The sequence below is a fragment of the Lampris incognitus genome, chromosome 3 (assembly GCF_029633865.1).
Source record: "Lampris incognitus isolate fLamInc1 chromosome 3, fLamInc1.hap2, whole genome shotgun sequence".
NCBI classification, from domain to species: Eukaryota; Metazoa; Chordata; class Actinopteri; order Lampriformes; family Lampridae; genus Lampris; species Lampris incognitus.
The window spans coordinates 67309508-67326245 of NC_079213.1; the positions used below are offsets into that span (position 1 = coordinate 67309508).

Below are 16738 nucleotides of genomic sequence, written 5' to 3' on the forward strand. Positions count from 1 at the left end.
AAGCGGTTGGCGAACACAGACAGGCTGTCATTTAATTAGCCAGCCTACTCAGCACAGGGATGCAATGGAGACTCATTTAATTAGCTTGGTTTTGTTTTCTCTATGACCGTTAATATGACATTTAGAAATTCTGGCTTGGATAATTCTTCATAGTTGACCCCCTTCATGCTAATTTTTACCCCCCTTCTCATTTTCTGCAATCATGTTTCCATCCAACTTCAGAATAAATTCAAAGTGGATAATTGAATGTTGCAAAAAAAAGCACGGGAATTAAGGCATGTTTGGCATTTTCGTCCCTCTTTCTTTTTTTTATAATTCGAAAAGACAAAATTTGCATAAAACCTCTTGGTTGAAAATGCGGTTGTTGGGTTTGGATACCTGTCTTAGTACCTTAAGTGTAACTCGGACCCTGGCATGGGATTTGCCTGCATGCCGTCCACTGTGTTGGGTCAATCAATGAGCAGCACAGTATTTCAATTGGTTGTTTGCATATGACGTCACGAACTACAGCTGGAGGGCAGGAAGTGATTATCTGCGTAGGAAGTACTGTCACAAACTTTCGAAATGCCTGTTTGGCATCATTAACTGAGAAACCACAGAGTTTTTATTGAGTACCAAAAGTTGTTGTTCACGGGGGGGGGGATGCAAGAAATTGACCGAAAACGGCGGAAAAAATGGCTTGCGAACCGTAGTCTGCAGCCGGGAGGAGCGGAGTCGGATGTGCAGTGACCACTTCGTCAAAAAAACGACTCTTCATAACATAAGCATCATGTCCAACATATCTTACTTTCTGTTTATACCTCTCTCTCATAATATGGTCTAAACCAGCACAGTTCGGGCTAAACTAGCGCCACCTCGTCCATTCTGCTTTTCACTTCCTGTCTCGCGCGTCATCAGAATCACGTGACTGCCAACAAGCTAATTAAAGAGTTTCTCGGTACTCTCTTTACAGCTAACAATAGAGAAATTGTTTCAAAACATTCCCTCTGATTTCTGGGTTAAGAATAAAAGCGCATTTGCGAGAAAAGTCAATTCTAAGCTCGACATAACTGCTGTCAAGTCCGTTATAGCGTTTGTGGCTTTTGATTAAAATGGAGTAAAACAGATCAGAGCAGAAATGGCCTAATTCGCTCAACTCCGTGTTGATCTAATTGGAAGTCTGTCGTACTGGGGAAGGACTGACGACAATGGACGCATCACTTTGTTAAGCCTGTGCACGACAAACGCTGCAAACTGTTTAGTAAGCAGCGGGCGCAATTATCTGGGAGACCTTAGTCTCTCCTTGCGCAAAACAAACTTTGCTCTCTCTCTCGCTCGCTCTCTCTCTCTCTCTCTCTATCATTATTTTGTTTTGTATTTATTTTTTTGTTGCTCCTTCCCACTCGCCTGCCCTCCCAGGTGTCTACTGTCTCTGACTGCTTTGTAGTCTTCAGATAAAAAATGGGGCTGGGAGGTTTGAGGTTAGTGATGGGAGAGAGGGGCAATGGGTTTTGGGGGGGGGGGAAAGAACACACACACACACACACACACACACACACACACACACACACACACACACACACACACACACACACACACACACACACACACACACACACACACACAGAAACATCAGAGGGAAAGCTTAGATGCCTCATCCCCCGCTCCAGCCCTTTGTAGTGCAATGAGCAGTGAGGTGGTAGTGATGAGGTGGGGGGGGGGTAGGCTGGTAAAGTGCAGAAGAGCAGAGGGAAAGAGAGCAATCTACCTGCAGCATGGAGGAAGCGAAGCCTTGGTTGGCTATGGCTCGTGTGTGCAGGGCTTTTATCTCTGGTCTGTTTGGAACCTGTCTTTTCTCCCTAGAGGACCCGAACGTCAACACTGCAGCCATGGATGGGAAATGAGTGAACATGTGTATATAAAGTACACACACACGCACACACACACACACGTTCTACATGTGGCCGATGAGGAGTTCATAATTTCTGTGCATAGTTGTGAAAACACACCAGTATGCACATGTGTGTGTCCATCCATCCATTATCTGAACCGCTTATCCTGCTCTCAGGGTTGCGGGGATGCTGGAGCCTATCCCAGCAGTCATTGTGCAGGTGGGGAGACACTCCGGACAGGCAGCCAGGCCATCACAGGGCCCGACACACTCACACACACACACATTCATACCTAGGGACAATTTAGTACAACTGATTCGCCTGACTTACATGTCTTTGGACTGTGGGAGGAAACCAGAGCCCCTGGAGGAAACCCACGCAGACACGGGGAGAATGTGCAAACTCCACACAGAGGACGACCCGGGACGACTCCCGAGGTTGGACTACCCCGGGGCTCGAACCCAGGACCTTCCTGCTGTGAGGCGCCTGCGCTAACTACCACCGTGCCACCTGCACACGTGTGTGCTCATACTGTATGGGCCCACAGTCTTCTGTAGGGTCCAAACACTGCAATAATGAGCAATCTCCTCATACATACAGTTGATTAGCTACCCCCCCCTCCACACACACACTGGAGTATAGTAATATTGGAAGTCAACCCCACTCTACTAGATCTTCTGTTTATGCCTCCCAGTGTGTTCAGATGAACCGTGGACCACTGGTGGGCAAGCCCTTAAGACAGGATTAATACATACATGTGTGTGTGTGTGTGTGTGTGTGTGTGTGTGTGTGTGTGTGTGTGTGTGTCTCTCTCTCTGTGTGCGCGCATGCCCTCCAGTCCAATCCCAAATCACTACGGCTCACGGCGTCACCCTGGCCTTTGAAGATGGCTGAATTGTTAATAAGTTTAGTCTCCCTCCTCTCCTGCCACCGTCCTGAGCCTCCCTTTCTTCCTTGCCTTCTTCCCTCCATCCTTTTCTCTCCCTCATCCCCCCCCCCTCTCTTTTCTCTCCTTGCTTGCTTTGGTCAGTCAATCTGTCCTGTGACCTTCCTTATTCCCGCTGTCCGTTCTGTCCTCCACCTTCCTCCCCTCTACACGTGTACACACACACGCACACACGCACACACACACACACACACACACACACACACACACACACACACAGAAGACTTTCGGAGTCTTGTTCTTCAGGCTGATTGCGTCTCTGTCTGCTCGTCATCTGTCTGGACCCCCCCCCCTCCCTTTTCCCGTTGAGAGGAAAAGGGTCACTTTGAAAAGGGAAGGCCTCTTGGGGCAGTTTAGCACATTCCCTAGAGAACACGACCAAAGAGTCCTGAGAGGGGGGCCCGTTTAATTGGCAACCTTGTCCAAGTCTACTTGAGGAGTGTTCATGTGGTCTGAAGACTCGCTTGGTTGTGGATCTATGAGCTCAACTTCAATTTTGTTTAATCCTTTGTCCTCTTTATGGCGTTACTGCTTTATGGGATGGTTTAATGAACACTTTGAGATGCACTTTTCATGAAAAATGCATTACAAATAAAATGTATTAATTTTTATTATTAGTAATATTATTATTTTTGTTATTGTTATTATGTTGAAATTTACAGAGACAGGATGATGTAGGTCAAAGTGGACTGTAAGGTGGCCTCAAATCAAGCAGTTTGGCCCACATAAGCACCAGGAAGTTGTAAAAAAGATTGTAAATGCGTCCTTGCGATGTTTATATCTGTCCAGGATGTCTTGCCCTCCTATTGTCTGAGTGAAAGGAGGTGAGGTGCGGCTAGGTCAGGGTTTCAGAAGTGTGATTCATCATAAACATCCCAGTTTCCCAGGGTATTTTATCAGAAGCGTTAAAACCTCTGATCCCAATATCTCGGCAATTGAAACACTACAGGACAATAACAAGAAGAAAGAAAAAAAGAAGGCAAGTCGTCAGGCCTGGCTGGGGTTTAGCCATTCCTGCGAACCGCTCGTTTATGGCCAGGATTAATCTTCGAGATGAGCAGATTTAATAAGTGGCCTAACGGGACCAAGGGCCGTGGTCTGGGATCAAGAGACGGGAGTTTGACTGCATTCTTTCAGGGCCACTGCTCAGAATGCCACCTACTTAGATCTGCTGTCTGTTGCGTGAAAACTGCATGGCTAGTAGAGAGGCCAAGGGGTCAGCGCCGGGCAAGAGAAGAACAGTGGGGGTGGTTCTCTAAGATCAGCGGCCCTGATTTTTCTGCATTATTATAAAGAAATGGTTGGACGGCGCTTTAATGGAACACCCGGGCCAAATTTTCACGACTTCAACCCGGAGATCCCCGTGTTGGTGGGCAGCGGGGTAGAACGGTGCACTACCCCGGACGCCCTTAAGACTCATTCTTTGCACATTTTTGATATCGCTGGTAAAATAGGTCAAACATGCCACGAAGAGAGAGCGATCAAATTCTTTGTCATAGATATTGATGTGGAAATGCACCCGTTTCTAGTGTTGCTTGGGTGGGGGGTGGGGGGGGTGTTGAGACCTCTAATGCAATGAGCGCAGAAGGGAAGGGGTGTGATACGGCCGACCAGATTTAGCTGACATCAATCGAAGCTCCGTGTGAGTTCCTCGCATCTGTTTTGACCAGACTTGGGTTGTCAGGAGGCCGTGCTGCGTTCTCCTCTGTTGCTTGTTGGTTAGGCTCATATGTGTTGAATGTTGTACAGGTAAGTGCTGAGGTGGGTATGTGTGTGTGTGTGTGTGTGTGTGTGTGTGAGAGAGAGAGTGAGTGAGTGAATGATTATGGGTCAAGGGAGGTCTCGAGCCCACGGTGGCCCAGGCGGCCTCAGGCCTCTCGGGTTTCAGAGACGGGCATTCCTCCCCGGCTGGCCCATAGCTGTCAAAACCGCAAAGCAGTTCCAACAACAAACACCCAACGCACTGGGGAAAAGACAGCTTAGCTACGTCTAATCAGGGCCGGGAGTTTTAGCTTTGTTTTTTTGTTTTTTTTCCCAGGATTTGCGGGACAGAAATCCCATTCCACCAGAGATTCCAGTTTTTCCCAACTTGTTGCCTTTCTTTTTGTGTTGTGTTTGAACGCGATCCTTGCTCGGCAGTGGCAGGTTTATTTGTGTGCACTTGTTCATATTTATTTGACAGTGCCATGTTTTTGGACCTGTTTTTTTTTCCTCCCAACCTGAATCGTAAATTCATCGGTGGGTTTTGCGCTCTCCAGATGTGGTGGGATATAAGGCACATGTGTGGTAAATAATGGTAAATCGTAATAATTTTATCGCGCTGCACTTTTCGTAAAGCCACATGGTTCCATAACGGGAAAGGAATTCAGAAAAACATCTTAAATCACTTGGTCATGATAAAGACATCTGGATGCATTCGCGAGCCGGTTTACTGTTGAAACCAGAGGGGGGGGGGGATAGCCCAAATGTGTTCAGACTCATCTCGCATTTTGGAGGCCAAAGTGGTCTGGGTTAAATTTTCAGAAATGGCATTGCGTACCGGCTCTGCTGGCGGGCTAGCTCGGTGGTCTACCGTGTGCCATGGAGACATGTTCTGAATCTCCCTTTGTGCGTAATGTCCAGCTGATGCATGTGGATCCGCATTCTTTGCGTCCATGTTTGTGTGCATTTCCTCTTATGCAACCCATACTGTGTAGCGGTGAAGCAACAGCTTGGGGTTTAAGGGGGGGGGGGATTGTTTACTTCTGTTTCCTTCTTTTGCTGATGTTCTGGGAGCCACCGTGGCGTGACGGGGCTCCGGCCTCTTCTCGATTGTGTGAGGTCCCCGTGAATCAGTGGCTTTGTTTTGTTTCGCCGAGTGCCATTGAAAGGTGGGGGTATATTGCCATGGGAAGGCAATAAAATTCTATAGCATGTGAACTCCAGGTTGGTTCACCGTGGTGCATTGTGGGTAGTCTGCGCCCTCTGGTATGTGTCTGACAATAGGTGTGGACAGGCGCGGGGGGGGGGGCACCGCGGAGTTCAAGGCGTTCTGCGTAATGGGGAGAGGGTACAGTGAAGCGCCTGCCTCCCGGCTGCCCGGCGTCAAACATGAACTTCACTGTGTTGGTACCTGGCAGAGAGGAGCGTGGCTAGACTATATTTGGGAAGTGTGTGTTTGTTTATGTGAATGTGTGCGTGTTCGTTTATTGGAATATATGGGCAATTGGACCCAGGAGATCGTATTTTTAACGGCGTGTGTGTGTGTGTGTGTGTGTGTGTGTGTGTGTGTGTGTGTGTGTGTGTGTGTGTGTGTGTGTGTGTGTGTGTGTGTGCGCGCGCACCAGAGCTGGGTCTGTATTCATGCAGGTGTTAAAATGTTCTGGGCCTCTCTGAGGGTGTTTTAAAGCTGAGGTCACACTAGGACTCATTTTCTCCACGCCTAACCTTGGCAAAATAGTAGATCTCTTCTCCGGCTAATAATACAGCTTAAATTAGGGGCTCTTAAAATGTTTTTGCGCCGAGGAAAAGAAGGGAAGCTTTAGTCTCAACATGCAATGCAGGGGCCGTGAAAATGTGTTAGCCCTTGTGTAGTTCTGCAGACCAGTTACCAGATGTAGGCTGGGGACCCGTTTTGCCTTCAGGAACCGTAGTGCTGCACTCCTAGTGGATGTGTTTGAGGAGGTGTGTGTGTGCTCATACAGATGGGAGCTGTTATTTCTCCTTGGTCTTGAGCCTCGCGGTAGTAGTATACCCTGGAAGCACCTGTTTACTTCCGTGTTTAGTCATGATGAGTGAGATTGTGCACAAGACATGTTTGCATGGGGATCGCCGGATCGAATCCCCTTGTTACCTCCGGCTCGGTCGGGCGTCCCTGCTGACATGATTGGCCGTGTCTGCGGGTGGGATTGGCCGTGTCTGCGGGTGGGAAAGCTGGACGTGGGCAGAGGTGTAAAAACCAGGTCCAGAAAGTAGAAGTCCAAACCGTGTATTTGCTCCACCCATGTACAACACCAGCAGATTGTAGTCAGCATCACTCCTCAATTAGGCAGGGGAAACTAGCTAATGAAATCAGCTGGGTTAGTAACATGGGTGGAGCAAATACGCGGCCTGGACTTTTATTTTCCGGACTTGGTTTTTACACCTCTGGATGTGGGTATGTGTCCTGGTCGCTGCAGTAACACCTCCTCTGGTCGGTCGGGGCGCCTGTTTGGGGGGCAGGGGGAACTGGGGGGAATAGCGTGATCAATATACAATATACAATCGGGGAGAAAAAGGGAGAGGGGAAAAAAAGGATATGTTTGCAAATGTATTACCACTTAGATTTTGTCAGTATCAGTGGAAACCGATTTGTATGGTGTTGTGCCGGCGTCGGCAAACCCTATTCCCGCTGCAGGAAAACTGAGTGATTCCTCTTTGGCTGGCATTTCTCCGTGTAAGGCCAGCACTCTTGAAATCTCTGAGATGTCTAAATTGAAAAATTAGCTGAGGTCATTGAGGACACGTCGTCTTAAGATGTATAATTTGTGAAAATGAAGGCTACGCTTTTGTAAAACACACCTCTTTCAGCTTCTTACTTGGTCGGACGGAAACATCAGCTTTTAATCCGGTGAGGAAAAAAAAAAATTATTCTAAGGAAATTAAACTAAGGAAATTCTCTGTTAAAATAACACATTTAAGAAATGAAATGATTTTTGATGATTGCGCTCAACCCCAAGTGGAAATCGTTTCTCTCTTAATTCCCCAGACCGATTTTGACCTTTTCATGGCCACAGTGGAGACATCATGTCCAGAGGCTGGCGCAAGTTTATTGAGGAGTCTGGCAAGCAGGTTAACTGACACTATAACATGTTAACACAGAAGTCAACCTGTAACAAGACTGCATACAAATGCAAAAAAAAAACCCTAAAACCCAACTGTGCTTACAAAGGGAAACGCCATGCCTTCCGAACTCATCAAACTGCGGCTAAACACGTCTCTTTTGCGGGTACGAATCGATTAAGTGGGACGAGCAGAGAAACAGCTCTTAACTGGCAGAGCTACCGGAGGCTGGAAGAGCCTGTAGCCAATTACCTCTATTTGTGCAGGTTTGGTTCTGTGCACTCAAAAGCACAGTGCCATTACAGCTGTTAAGCTCAATTAGCATGAATGGTGCGCTGCCAGGAAATGGTCTATTTTCAGAATGGTTTGACCAAGAGGCTAATTCTTGTTAGAGGAGAGTACTTTACTTTCTCCTTCCTTTCACATACCTTTTCTCATTTTTCCAATTTGCCCGAAGGTCGATACCAGTGTCTTTGACGTGGGAGTCCTACATTCTTACTTGAGATAGTCACTTAGTAATGATCATCCTTTATTAATCCCCGGTTGGGAAATTATCTTTTTGCTGGTGTCTCTCAATATGTGTGAAGAGCAAGGTCGGCTAATGAGCAGGGTGACATGGAGCTGGTAGTGGTTTAGTGTCTTCCCAAAGGATGCGTCAGGAAGGCAGCTACTTGCCGACATGAAGGCTTAAACAGAGCTCCTTCCCTTCTTTCCACCCCACCCTGCTCTTCTGATGCCTTGTTGGCATCTACTACTACTACTACTATGACACTTGGCTGCTCCCGTTAGGGGTCGCCACAGCAGATCATCTGTTTCCATCTCTTCCTGTCCTCTGTGTCTTCCTCTGTCATGCCAGCCACCTGCATGTCCTCCTTCACCACATCCAGCTCGGGACGGTGTTGACAAAATCAAATATCATATTTTCGACTGAATACTTCGATATTGATAATGTGACGATATCTGGGCGATCACTATTGTTGCTTTCTAAAGATATTTAGACAGAATTTTTGACAGATGATCATTAATAATGTGGATATGGGGGCGTTCGGGTAGTGTAGCTGTCTATTCCATTGCCTACCAACACGGGGATCGCCAGTTTGAATCCCCGTGTTACCTCCGGCTTGGTCGGGCATCCCTACAGATGTCCTGGTCGCTGCACTAGCGCCTCCTCTGGTTTTTCGAGGCGCCTGTTCGGGGGGGAGGGGGAACTGAGGGGAATAGCGTGATCCTCCCAAGCGCCACATCCCCCTGGTGAAACTCCTCACGGTCAGGTGAAAAGAAGCAGCTGGCGACTCCACCTGTATCGGAGGAGGCATGTGGTAGTCTGCATCACTCCCCGGATCGGCGGAGGGGGTGGAGCAGCGACCAGGACGGATCGGAAGAGTGGGGCAATTGGCCAGATACAACTGAGGAGAAAAAGGGAAATTCCCCCCCCCCAAAAAAAATTATAATAACGTGGATATGAAGAGCAGATAAAGGCAGTCATTGTTAATTTTTCTCAACTAAAATGGATTAAAAAGTTCAAAAAATGATCAATTTACTGCAATGCAGCATTTTAGACCAGGGAACAACAGTATTTAAGGAATATTGTGATATTGCAATAACCAAAATCCCAGACAAAATTGAGTCTCATATCACAATATTGATATTCATATATTGATATCAACATATATTAATATACTGATATCAATATATTGCCCAGGTCTGGTGCAGATATAGCAGAGCAGCTTCTGCACCATCAGATCCCGCTCCAGTGTGCATGATGCAGATTATGCGCAGCAGATGTGCAATGCAGCATGTCAGCTTAAATTTGTAAATTTGAGGACGTTAGTTGCGACTGTGTTTGTTCGGCATGTTATCTTTAGTCATACGTTTGGCACGTTGTTATCTTCCGTCACCCCTTCCTGACTTGTGTTCATCTATAAGCTGCTGCTATGACAACAACCTCTTATCCCCAGAGATTCCTATCGGTTCCCTTTCAAAAGGCCACAGATCACCAAGTTTAAAGCCAAACACCGTTTGAGTCCAGTTGCTGTAAAAAAAAACCCTGTCAAAACACAATTTTCCGTGAAGTTGCCACGCCGGCAATACAGGACCGGGTTTTAAAAAAATATTCTGATGGGAAAAGGTTTGATTGATAGATTTTTAAACAACCGTGACTGATGTTCGCTCTTGCAAATTAACGAGAGGATGACATGGGGCTCACCATGTTGTCCTTTGGGGGGACTATCGAGGACGGCTGAATTCACCAAGTCACAAAGGTCCGTGTTGAGCCCAGTTTTACCGAGGTCCGAAGCACGCCTCGGTGAAGGGACCGAGTCTGGAGGATGCTGCATTTGAGAGGCCAGTGCGGCTTCTGGGCTGCTGTTTGTTTCTAATTGCATAACAGAGCTAATATTTTGTGTGAATATTGACCTTGCTCTCTCTCCCCCGTCTTTCCTTCTTTCTACCTCTTCCTGTCTTCCCCTCTCTGTTCTCTCACTGTTTCTCCATACAGAGGATTTTCAACTCGTTCGTGTACACCGAGAAGACTTCAAACGGCGAGACGGAGGTGCAGCAGGTGAGCAACAAAGGCAGCTCCTTCCCTGTGTGTGTGTGTGTGTGTGTGTGTGTGTGTGTGTGTGTCACATCTGTGCTTCTGTCTGTGTTTGTGTGTTTATGCTCTGCTAGGTGAGTGTTTGTGCTCCCATGTAGCTGTTAATTCAGTAGCTATAAATACTCTCTCTCTCTCCCTCTCTCGGAGCAGTCATTAGAGGAAAAGGAAGGGTTATTAAAATTCTACAGCTGCTGTCTCATTGGCTTTGAAGTTCTCTCCATTTTTCCACTCCCCCCCCCCCCCCTCGCTCCGTCTCTCTGGTGTTTCACATATTGGAACAGAGCGGCGGTCAGGCAGGGGGAGCACTAGATGGAGGGAATGGAAGTGTCCCGAGGATCCTACTGTTTTTCTTTTTTCTTTCTTTTTTTTTTTCCCGGTCTCTCTTTTTTCAGCCCATAACCGTTGTTCTGTCAGTACACTGAAGCCAGATTCATCATAAGACCTTTTCTTGTGAGAAAAAAAAAAAGGAATGATGATAAAAAAGGCCAGCTAGACAGAAAAACAAAGCTGTGCTCCAACTGGAGGATCTGTTGAAGTGAGCCAGGGTTTACTGGTGGAGGATTAAATTGCAGTTTTGTGCTCCAGGCTGTAAGATTTAAGTGTTGGTAGTATTTAGCATTGACCTGCAGTCACCCATTAATTGTGTGTGTGTGTGTGTGTGTGTGTGTGTGTGTGTGTGTGTGTGTGTGTGTGTGTGTGTGTGCGTGCGTGCGTGCGTGCGTGCGTGCGTGCGTGCGTGCGTGCGTGCGTGCGTGCGTGCATGCATGCCTCTATGAGATCTTGAAAGACTGAGAGTAAACCACAGAGCAGTAAACAGCCACCAGCAACAACAGACAGGTTGTCATTAGTTGCATCTCCTGTGTTCACATATGCACTGTGTGTGTGTGTGTGTGTGTGTGTGTGTGTGTGTGTGTGTGTGTGTGTGTGTGTGTTTGTGTGTGTGCATTTTTTAGTTTGTGTTTGTTGAGGGATACATTTCATGCCTTGCAGCTGTTTACCGTTACAGTAACTGCTCAGTTGGTCGGTAAGAATGAGCAGCAGTGTTTGTCTGTTTCTTCTGTTGTAAAATGTTTTAGCTTGGTTGTTAAATCACATTCACACACCTCAGTTTCCACCTCCCTACTCTCAAACAGAAGAGTCCCCCCCACCCACCCCCCAATCATATTCTAGTAGCCCATCCATCCATTATCCAAACCGCTTATCCTGTTCTCAGGGGATGCTGGAGGCCACCAGACTATCACAGGCCCTGTGATGGTCTGGCGGCCTGTCCAGGGTGTCTCCCTGCCTGCCGCCCAGTGACTGCTGGGATAGGCTCCAGCATCCCCGTGACCTGAATTCGGATAAGCGGCTTGGATAATGGATGGATGGATAGTCTAGTAGAAATAAAATAAAACCAAATCATTATGTGGAATCAAATCAAGAGCCAAATCGGTATGCGTATTGACAAGACCATACCGGATCGATCATGGCTCCATACCGGACTGGTCAAGACCCGGGTTAACAACAGCCACCATTGGTGCTGTGCCCTCACGGGGTACTGATGGAAACTGTAAATCCACTGTGGCGACCCCTGAGAAACAGGTAAGCTGAAAGAAGAAGATATTGTAGTAGAAATGAAATCATCCTGGGAAGGTTTCGGTGAGGTGGAACAGGCCTAGTCTTAGAGATGTCACTCTCTCTCAGAACTGTCTCCATTCACTGGGGGCTTTAGTCTGCAATATTGTATCTTAAACTGTGGATTGAATGAAAAAGGGGATCGGCCTGGGCGAAATGATATAACTCATTTTGGGTTGAGGAAGTTACAGTGAATTGCGACTCAAACTTGAGCCCCAGCGTATACGGTGCCAATATTCCATTCCTCCTGTTTCTGAGGGTGCCACTTCTGGAGACATCCCTGGCATAGTTGGCTCAAGGTCAAGCAAAGCCAGAGAAAGTTTGGGAGAGAGGGAAGGAGATGCAAACACAAGCTGCTGGTTTCCCTGCACCAGTGTCTCCTCTGGAAACCCATTAGTCGGAGGAAGAGACTCCGACACCTGTCCCTCTCTAATTACATAGTTCCTCTTCACTCTGGCTGTCACTCTGTCTCCTTTTCCGCCCCCTCTCTTCTGAGGTTGTGCATCTGTCTCTCTGCGTCTATATTCAGTATACTTTATATACTCTTTCAGATTTCTCTTCTCAGTCTTCCTGCTCTATATCTTCTCCTGTCTTCAATCAGTTTGGTGTTCTGATTCATTGTGTGTAGAGGTCCGGCGAATCGGACATACTAAATTGTCCCTAGGTGTGTGTGTGTGTGTGGGGGGGGGGGGGCTGGGATGGACTGGCGGCCTGTCCAGGGTGTCTCTCTGCCTGCCGCCCAATGACTGCTGGGATAGGCTCCAGCATCCCTGCGACCCTGTGTAGAATAAGTGGTTTAGATAATGGATGGATGGATGGATGGATTGGGCATTGTGCGTAGAGATAATAATCAATATATATCAATCAAGTCGACACGTATGCTGCCATATAGCTCTTCTACCGTGTTTAGTTTGATCCGGGTCTGAGGTCTTATGTCTTCTCCAAAGCCATTTACTGCAAGTAGTTTTAAGTTAAAACTGAAATCTGTGATTTCCCTGATCTGTCCCTTCCTCTGGCGGCGAGAGCTTCCAACAAGGTGTAGCAGCCATTGTCACTTGTGTGCCGTCAGCTCAGCAGTAAACAGCTCCCACTTATAAAAATGGCATCCTCGGAGCAAATCTAACACATCAAACTACATAAAATTATATGGGAACACTGATCTACAGTAATGATTGTAGCATCGCCACATCGTCATCGTGTTTCAATCCTTTTCCCTGCTCGAGCAGCAATGTGTTAACCGCTGCACCAGTGTTTGTCCTACTCGGTCAAAAATTTCAACAGCAGTATATGGAGAGTTTCCCCGACTATGTGAAGATGCCAGTTAGTATTATGTAACTGGACTCCATGGTTCAAATGGATAAAATAACGTTTTACTGGTTAGCTCTATTTTTATTGTTTTTTGACAAAAACAGAACAGACAATCCAAGGGACAACAGACAGGGCCATCATAGGTAAGGTGAAATGCTTGACATCATGTAAAACAGGAAATGAAAAGAAGCTGGGTTGCAATGCAGCAAAGTCTGGGGGTCCTTTATGTCCATGATTGTCCTTCGAAATCATAGAGGTCCTTATGAGCCATGACTTTGATTCATGCAAAGCCAGGGTATTTATTTATTTATTTACCCCCCAAATATATACAGCCAATTACCCCACTCTTTCGAGTTGTCCCAGTTCCCCCTCCCCCTGAACAAGCGCCCCAACCGACCAGAGGAGGCGCTAGTGCAGCGTATCTGGCTTCCTACCCGCAGACATGGCCAATTGTATCTGTAGGGACGCCCGATCAAGCTGGAGGTAACACGGGGATTCAAACTGCCGATCCCCTTGTTGGTAGGCAACGGAATAGACCGCTACGGGACGCCCCAAAGCCAGGATATTTTTAAGGAGGGAGGAGTCTTCCACTCATTCATAATCTAAAGTCCATTCTGTTGGCCTTACTACAGAAGGAAATAAAACAAAGTTCTCCAAACAAAATAAATATATAGTAAAGAAAGCACATCAGAGTCAAATAAGATTTCCAGTTTTTCCAGTATTTTTCCACATTTTTTTAATGTCATGTCTCAGAGGAAAAGTCAATCGTTCCATCCATTCAGGGATTGTTGGAGACTCTTTAAACAGCCATTTCCTGGTTATTGCTTTTTTTACTACCTGCTAGTGGTATTTGTGATATATGTCCTGCTTTTTCTGTCCAGCTGACGCAGTTTACCCGATTCATAACACTGATATTACAATCAAGCTCTGAGCTGATTGATCTGGTTTCTGTGGCCATGTCTGCCCAGTAAGAAGAAATATTAGGACACTCCCCAAAAATATAACTATGATCAGCAGACATATTCCCACACATTCTTTAACACTGACCATGTTCAGGTTTGTGCTTTGTGACTTTATCTTTGGAGTTATAAAAAAAGCATAAAATATTTTTTCCAGGTGAATTCCCTCCACAGGGCGGCACGGTGGCGCAGTGGTTAGCGCAGTCGCCTCACAGCAAGAAGGTCCTGGGTTCGATCCCCGGGGTAGTCCAACCTTGGTGGGTCATCCCGGGTCATCCTCTGTGTGGAGTTTGCATGTTCTCCCCGTGTCTGTGTGGGTTTCCTCCGGGTGCTCCGGTTTCCTCCCACAGTCCAAAGACATGTAGGTCAGGTGAATCGGCCATACTAAGTTGTCCCTAGGTGTGACTATGTTGGCCCTGTGATGGACTGGTGGCCTTGTTTAGGGTGTCTCCCCGCCTGCCACCCAATGACTGCTGGGATAGGCCCCAGCATCCTGTGACCCCGATTGGGATAAGCTACTTGGATAATGGATGGATGGATGTAATGGCTGAAGATGTAAGAAGAAATATCTGATATCAGAAGAAAAACCTAAGTTTGTGAATTGTTGAAATGTATCTATCTAAACCTTTAATTGGAGGATATTCTACAGTATGAAGTGGTACCCGTATTTGTCCAATGTTTAAATCTACCATCCAATCAAGCTGGTATGAATTCTGGGTCATATGCCACCCAATGTAATACTTGCATTTCTTTGAAATTTCGGGTCTGAGTTCTTTATGCCAGATGTTTAGAGGGACTGCAGTCCAGTCAGTCAGTTTGTCTGAATGTTTCTTTTGGAGATTTTTTTTTCTCCCAGTATAGATATGAGGGGTATGTTTATTTAATTTTGTTCTAACTCCTTCTATTTTGCATCACAATTAGGATCACACCAACAAACCAGAAATTGCAACTGTGCTGCTTTGTAGTAATCTTCCAAGCAGGGTAAAGTCATTCCACCTTTATGCTTGGGCAGTTGTAATGTCTGAAATCTAATCCTTGGTTTCTGATTCTCTTAAATAAAAGTGAAATCATTCTATTCCATTCATTTGTGCTTGGGAGGTACTTCAACAGGCAGTGACTGAAACTAAAAAGCAGCCTGAGTAATGTATTCATCTTCATAGCATCTATTCGATTGGTAATAATGACCAATGATTTAGGTCTGTTTTAATATCGGCTGTTAATATCAGCTGTTATGGGAATAACATTTTCTTAAGAGGTGGCAGATAAATCTTTAGGTATTTGTAATTGTTACCATTCTATTTAAATTTACATATTCTGTAAATGTTTTCCTGTGGTTCGTAGCTAAAGTTGAGAGTTTAGGTTTTATGTAAGTTTAATTTATTGCCGGAGTAGGAGCCAAATTCTTTAAGTAGAGACAATAATTTAGGCAAACTTCCATCAGTGTTGGTAAGGGTCACAAGAATGTCATCTGCATACAAACAGATCTTACATTGTGTATCTCGAATCAGTACACCTGTTATAGCGTCGTCTTCTCTATTTGCCTGTGCCAGTGGCTCAATAAAGAGAGTAAAAAGTGTAGGACTAAGGGGGCATCCCTATCGACATCCCAGTTCAAGAAATACTGTTTTGGATAAGTTCCCGTTTATTTTAATTCTGGCTGTAGGAGAGCAATATAGAGAATTCAGACATCCAAGCGCCTAAGAACCAAATATAGATATTACCATCAAACTGAATCAAAGCCTTCTTGGCATCAAGACTAGTAACTACGGATTTTATGTTATTGTTTCTCTTATGGTCAATGAGGTGGAGAGCCCGCCTCATATTGTCCTGGGTTTGCTTGTTTTTTACAAAGCCTGTTTTGTCTGTGTATATCAGATCAGGGATTATATTTTCCAATTGTTTTGATTGTATCGATGCATATAATCTATAATCCATGTTTAAAAATAGCTCTTTACTGATGGAGAAAAATCAGGAGTTCAGAATGTTAGCTGAACTGCTGAGATGTTATCAGAAGGCAAATCAGGGAGAAGAAATGATGAGGGCTTTGTAAAAAGAGCCCACTCAGACATAAGACAGCCACTATAGTGGACATTTCCTGTGTAGTCAGCAGATAAGATAGAAATCAGTGGAGACAAGAAAACAACCTTAACATGCAACCTGGAGTCAGACATGGCTATTTAGTTGTGTGTACGCGTGCATGTGTGTACCTGTATGCATGCATTTTCATGTGAATGTTGGGGTTGCAGAAATCCTAATGACATGTTGCTGTGATTTCCTCTTTTCATGTGCCTGTTTGTGTTGGCATCTAAAGACAATGCAATATTCCTGTGTCTACCTCTCTGTGCCTCAGGTTCTTTACACATCTTTTGAGAAAGCTGAGAATCTTTATAGGAAATCAACAGAAGTAATACCTCCTTTTCCATTAAAACTAGTATAACAAGTAAACTCATATTAACAGTAAAGCTACCGTATGTGAATACATCAGCACAGCTGGAGCATCTTTACTTTCCACAATTTGATTGAGACTCTAAAGTGGGTTTTAGTTATAGTCCATGTAACTTTTATTCACCTAATTCTGTTCTGCTTTGTGTGAAAATTTAAAAGAAATGAAAGCTTCCTGAAACCGACAGGAGTTTGACACCTG

The 16738-nt window shown here is 45.7% G+C and overlaps 1 protein-coding gene across 1 annotated transcript in view; it reads left to right on the forward strand.

The window, feature by feature from the left end:
- Positions 1-16738, forward strand: part of cachd1 (cache domain containing 1) — a 165833-nt gene that overhangs the window by 55960 nt on the left and 93135 nt on the right. The window contains 1 exon segment of the mRNA XM_056276772.1: positions 10115-10177. Coding sequence (XP_056132747.1) covers positions 10115-10177 — 63 coding nt within the window.